At 37.1% G+C, this 6000-nt stretch overlaps 1 protein-coding gene across 7 annotated transcripts in view; it reads left to right on the top strand.

Moving 5' to 3' along the window:
* The first annotated feature begins 2533 nt into the window (after positions 1-2533).
* The window catches only part of nav1b (neuron navigator 1b), a 53957-nt gene continuing 50490 nt past the window's right edge, over positions 2534-6000 (top strand). For 3 of the 7 annotated variants that reach the window (XM_039612361.1, XM_039612360.1, XM_039612359.1), the window contains exons 1-2: positions 2535-3337; positions 3619-3707. In XM_039612361.1, coding sequence (XP_039468295.1) covers positions 2556-3337; positions 3619-3707 — 871 coding nt within the window. In that variant the 5' untranslated portion in view covers positions 2535-2555. Of the gene's footprint in view, positions 3338-3618; positions 3708-6000 lie in introns of all 7 variants that reach the window. The other 4 variants (XM_039612368.1, XM_039612367.1, XM_039612363.1 and 1 more) reach the window with 2 other exon arrangements.

Below are 6000 nucleotides of genomic sequence, written 5' to 3'. Positions count from 1 at the left end.
CTAACCAGAAATTTAATATTTATATCTATGAAACTGTGTCAGAAAACTGCGAGAATGCGCATCATCGCCTAAGTGAAATGTCCAAAACAGATAACCATGTAGATTTTAATTTACAATGATGTAAATAGTCAAATACTTGCACAATATTTGTTTTAATTGTTAAATTAACTATAAATGTGTGAATATTCCAACAATTTGATCTGTTTTGGTGTTGAATGTAGACTTACGCAATGTTGAAAGGGGTTCAGAAACATCACTATGTATGACCCAGTAGTTGGGCATTTTGATTTTGACATCATTGTTACACAGAAAATAGTTAAAATATAGAGAATTAAAGTTGCCGAGCTTAATAAGGATTCCAGTTTTGACTGAGGACTCCAATCACAGAAAGTTTTTTTCGGAAATAAAATGTGAATCTGCAACATCTACTATACAATCCATTCAGGAAAGTCATCCTCATTGAGTCCACTGAAGTGGTATATGTTGTTGAATCACTACATTGTATCTTTGGAGGAGAGGTGCTGTCTGCTGGCCATGACAGGGACAGACGGTGTTGGCATGGCCTGAAAGGAGCCATCCTCCTACCGCATGTGCCAAATGGTGTCAGTCTGCCACTGGCTTTCACAGCACGTTTCACACTGGAGGTTGTGAGTAAAGGACCAAGAATACATTAGGCAAAGCTGTTGAAGCATATGGCACATTTTGAAATGCACATGGTGCTTTGATTAATTAGAAATTAGGCAGTTTAATTGTTTTCTTCTAATTTTGATTACAACTCAATTTAATCTATTATATCTTTTTAAAAAAGTGTTGTTTTCCTTTCATTTTTATTAACCCTGGATTTTTTTTCTTGCTTCACTGCTTCATGTCGAGGTGCAATCAAAGGGCACACAAACATCATGAGACTTTTCTGATCTTAGTCTTTCTCCCCAAACAGGAATTTGAACTGGTGACTGGCCTTTTTTTTTTTTTTTAGACCTTCGGGCTACTTTGATGCTGTAATCGATACATAATGGTATAATGCTCCTTCCCCTCAAACCATCTTCTCCTCTTTCTTCTTTCCCACTCACTCATGTTTGTATTCACTCAGTAAGTCATGTGGTTAGAAACTGTGTCTCTGAAGCAGACAGCCTGGAATGTGCAGCTGTTTTACAGTATTTAGTAAGATATAAATCTCTAAAGAAAGCTCGTTATCCATCATTCACAATGTAGCAAAGATAAATGTCCACACATAAACATTTGTATATTTTGATGTGCACACAAAGGTTTAAAATACTGTTATTTTTCAGTTTTTTCATTAATCAATTATTTTATGTCAATACTGTATATGACAGTAAGAAGGTCACTTAGATCTATAGATTTTTCAGTGTTAAATGCCAAGACTGATGCCCCTCTCATACAGTATGATAGCATACCTGGCAACTGATTTGCTATTCTCTTATTGAGTAGGATTTTGAAAGAGTATTTTGTGGAAAATGTTAAAAAAAATCAGAATCATCCTAATTTGGCGAAGTTTGTACACACAAACAAGGAATTTGACTCTGGTTCATATAGGAATATGACTGGAATAAAACCAGCTGGAAACCTGCTAAGTTTCCAAGGCATCAGAGATGAGTTTTCGCTCTCTGGTGCAGATTGATTGCAAAGTGCTGGCAGTCTGGTTGCATTTATAAATTAGATAGTAATTAGTTGAAAACATTAACTGTAGTTAGTCAAAGTAAGATCACAATTATCTAGAGACAGTTTGCATCCAGCCAGTTGACCTTGCAGTCAAAATGGTCACACTCTCAACCTCTGGTCAGCAAGTTGGTCATTCCAGCTATTTGCAGTCGGTTGCTAACGGCAAAAAAATTCATTCCAGTCACCGGGCAAAGACGTCGTGATCCTATGTACTCTAGCGTGACTTAGCCCTTATGTTAATGTTTAAAGGTCTGCATCCAGTAAATAAATGCTCACTGATTTTGCTGTTTCTAACACTTCTTTTCCCCACACAAAACCAACTCTGTCATTGTTTGGTGGCATTATTAAAATCTGCAGACTGTTTATCACAAACTGGCTAAAGGTAGGTGACAAGGAGTCCACACAAGAGGTTTAATTGAAGATAATTTAATAAACATAAACTAATCAAGCCACAGACATTAAAGAGGGTTAATGCTAGGTGAATTGGAAGAGAGAGACTAAACAGTTCATCTGAGCCAGCTTATTTAGCCTGTGAGGCCCAGATGAGTGCATTAGCTGGTGGCTATGCCATATCAGCCATTTATCAGTAGATGTACTCACCCCATCCCACACCAACCCACACCCCCCACCTCTTAATAACCAAGGTTCAACCTTGACACTGCAACTGAACTAATCAGAAATAAACCAAAATAACAGAAAGCAATATTGAGAAATTTGAATATTTATTATTACACATAATACTGCTACAATCATTTACTACTATTGCTGCTGCTGTTGTGAAAATATATTTTATCTTGTACTTGTTGTAACTGCTGCACCGTATTTGTCTTTCCTGAATTCTTTCCCAGATCTCAGAGCAGTGACTGTCAACAACCATGAGCAGCGGAGTGAATATCAAAGTCATATCTCGGAGGCAGAGTGACGCAGGTGTCAGCTCCAGTCTGCCGTCACCTCGAAGCACGATGTCGGTCTCAAAGGCAGATCCCAAAGAGCAATACGGTGGCCTCCCTAATCCCACAATGCAGTATCAGCACAGCGCAAAACGACGGCCTACATATTCTTCACTGTCTGCTTCTTCAGGCGCTGCAGAGCGGTTGAGAGGTGCCGCTTTAAAGAACAACCTGCTGCACCAAAAGACTAGCATGTATTCACATAGAAGCTCAGCAGCTGCAGCACGAACTGATGGAACCTGCTCAGCTTACAGCAGCCCTCAGATACCAAAGAGGGAAATTCCACGCTCTAAAGACACATCAGACATCTGCAGCGACACAATAACCCAGAAAGCTTTGAGAGACCTTCAGTTAAGAAGAAACACTAACAAGAACTGGACCTTTGGAAAGTATCGTCAGAGGAGTGTGGACAATGCACAAGAGGGTAACACTTTGCGACACCGCCCACCAAATCCTCAGGTAGGCTATGGAAGAGGACGTCTTCTTTATAGTAAAAATGCAAATGGCAATGAGATACCAGGGGTATCTTCAGCTGGAATAGAGAACTTCCAAAAAGAAGTGAGGAACATCTCCAACCATGACCTGGAAGCTTCTGACAGGGAGCTTTTCAACAAATCAAAGTCTTCCCATCAAACATTCAACCTGCCACGCAGAGGGAGTGAGCCAGGAAAGGTCAACATGGCTGCTGTTGCTCCATTTAGATTCAGGTGAGGGCAGTGTTTCGCCTTTTAAGATAGGAAGATATACAATAGATTGCAGTTTATTTCTAGGACACAGAAAATAATGCACACTCATAATGTCTCATACTTTTTATTATTCATGGTCTTATTAAAAGAAAGACAAATCAAAAAAACCTCTTCTCCCTGGTGTCTGTTAGTTTATGCATATAGCCTCACTCTCTTGAATGCAGTATTCAGTGGTCAACAGTTATGCCTAAACAGACATGGATTTAAACTACAATTTGACCCATTTGTTTCTTTTTTTGTAGGTTTAAGATTCACGAGGATACAGATACCTCTCTGGATGATCTCAGTGACTGCTCCTCTGACTCCATGGAGGTCTGTTGTGATGATCTAGGTGAGTCTTTTTGAAATTCTTTCCATTAATCTTTCTAGTGTGGGAACACTGGACACATCTGTTGTTATAAAGCATTTGTTCTTAATGTGAGATCTTGCACCTCTAAGAGTTACCAAATAACTTTGGAGGGTCATAGACTTTGGAATTTCTGTGATCTTTGCTCTTGTCATATGAAACGTTTAATTATTCTCATTCATATGAGTAAATAAATATAAGAAAAATAAACAACTCTTTTGTGGAAGTGGCATCAAATTTAAGGTAAAACTCATTAATGTTTCATCTGGTATCCCATTTCTCTCTTATGGTTAATTATTTGCTCTTTCCTATTCAGTTAAGGCAAACAAATCACCTCCAAATACATGAAACTCTCACATGTGCTGCCCAAACTTTTAAATGGGTGTCAATATAAACCCAGAAAAATTGATGCTTAATGATAAAAAGGGTGAATTCAGGATGCTAAAAATTATGAACAAGAAATCCACAAAGTTTAATCAGTCTTTGACCACAATTCACTCTTCTTCTTTTCATTCTTTAACTCTTTTCTAGTATTGTTATCCCCAAAGGACCTACTTAAATTTTTTAAAAATGAACTTTTTTTCCCAATTAAACTAAAAGGGTCAGGCAGTTTATGCAAAAAAGAAGGAAAACAAGAAAAAAAAACCCCTGTTTTTCCATTTATATTATATTGCATCGTGTAACACCCAAGCTTTTATATGGCTGACTGTTGACACTGGACTCAGTTCAGCTTGACAGTTGTTCTCACCAAACTGGCGCCAACTCGCAACAAAATCTTTATACTGCTTGTACCACCTGTTATGTTCATCAGGATTTCCTGAAGCACTTCACTTCTTTCTTTATGTGCATGTGGGAAAACAGATTGTTGGCAGAGAGTACTTCTCTCAAATCACACAGCACTGTTAATGCAGCATTGTTTATCAATGTTTTTGACATCTCTGATGTGCCATTACAATCAAATTTCCATTTTTTTTTACATCCCTGCTGTGTAAAACATAAAAAGTTGAATGTTATTTTTCATCAGCCCTGTTCCTCACACATCCTGTTGCTTGGACACTGTAATACAACCATGACGTGTGAACATAAACAGGCACAGTGTGTTAAAATATTTTGTATGGTCACTATTTCAATGTTTGAAGGGATTCACTTTTCCAAATGAAGATTCAACATGAGCAGTTACCAGTATGACAGATCTGTTAAATCAAATTATAGAGAGTTTATTTCATTAAAGCTCTACTGTAAGTAAGTAATATTAATTAAGAGAAATAAACAGACATCACACAACACAGCTATTATTTAAACCTGTCTGTTGTAAGACTGTTACACAGAAGCTTGTATATTTTATATTTTAATATTAAAAATTGTTTTTAACCATTGTTGGAGAAGGACCAAGTTCTTTTAGAACTGTCACAATGATTGACAGTAATAAACTGGTCGAACATGAAAAACCACTAATCTTTTCAGACAACAACACACAAACAACTAAAACTGGAAGTGTGAGCAACAGAGTGTGGAGCATTTAAAACGTGGACCCCACCATGATGCAATCGATTGTGTCTGAACTCTTGAATTCTTGATTGTAACATTGTGGTTATTTTTTTATTATTTACTTTTGACCCAATATCAATTATATTTAGAAAAGAGAATGAAGAGCATCAGCTAATTTAACTTGTTTGGGTAGTAAGTGTTGAGTCGCGTGGCTGCAGATACCAGTTTATTTGTGTATCTTACATGCATGACGTCTCTGTCTGTCTGTGAACATCAAAACTTGGCACTTCGGTACATTTTAGACCCCTAAAGGTTCTTATTTTTATCACATATGTTATCATGTTGCCTAGCAACCACTTATCAACAGACTGAGATGACCTATTTGTAATGTTTAGGCATCTATAACTTATAAAGGCATCATACTTTCATAACAGCAACTAATTTATATCTGCAAAATATTTGAATTCTGTATGATATAGCATGATGTCATCATGTTGCCTAGCTACCACTTATTAATGGGCTAAGATGGTGGCATTTATGGACTGCTTAATTTCAATTTCATGACAGTAACGTCTAATTTTTAGATCCACTAAATGATATTATGGTCTTAGTTTTAGTAGATATTGTGACCATTATGTTGCTCAGCAACCGCCTACCAATGGACTAAAAGAGCCAATTTTTAGCATCTTTGAACCTGTAACAGCTTATAAAAGCATCATATCATTTTTCTTTCACCACAAAAACATCTTTTTTCTGTTTGTGTGGGTGTGGCCTTATTTTCAACATGTTA

The sequence above is a fragment of the Oreochromis aureus genome, linkage group 5 (assembly GCF_013358895.1).
Source record: "Oreochromis aureus strain Israel breed Guangdong linkage group 5, ZZ_aureus, whole genome shotgun sequence".
Classification (NCBI taxonomy): domain Eukaryota; kingdom Metazoa; phylum Chordata; class Actinopteri; order Cichliformes; family Cichlidae; genus Oreochromis; species Oreochromis aureus.
Note: the sequence above shows the minus strand (reverse complement) of the source record. Positions and strands in the feature narration are given on the sequence as shown.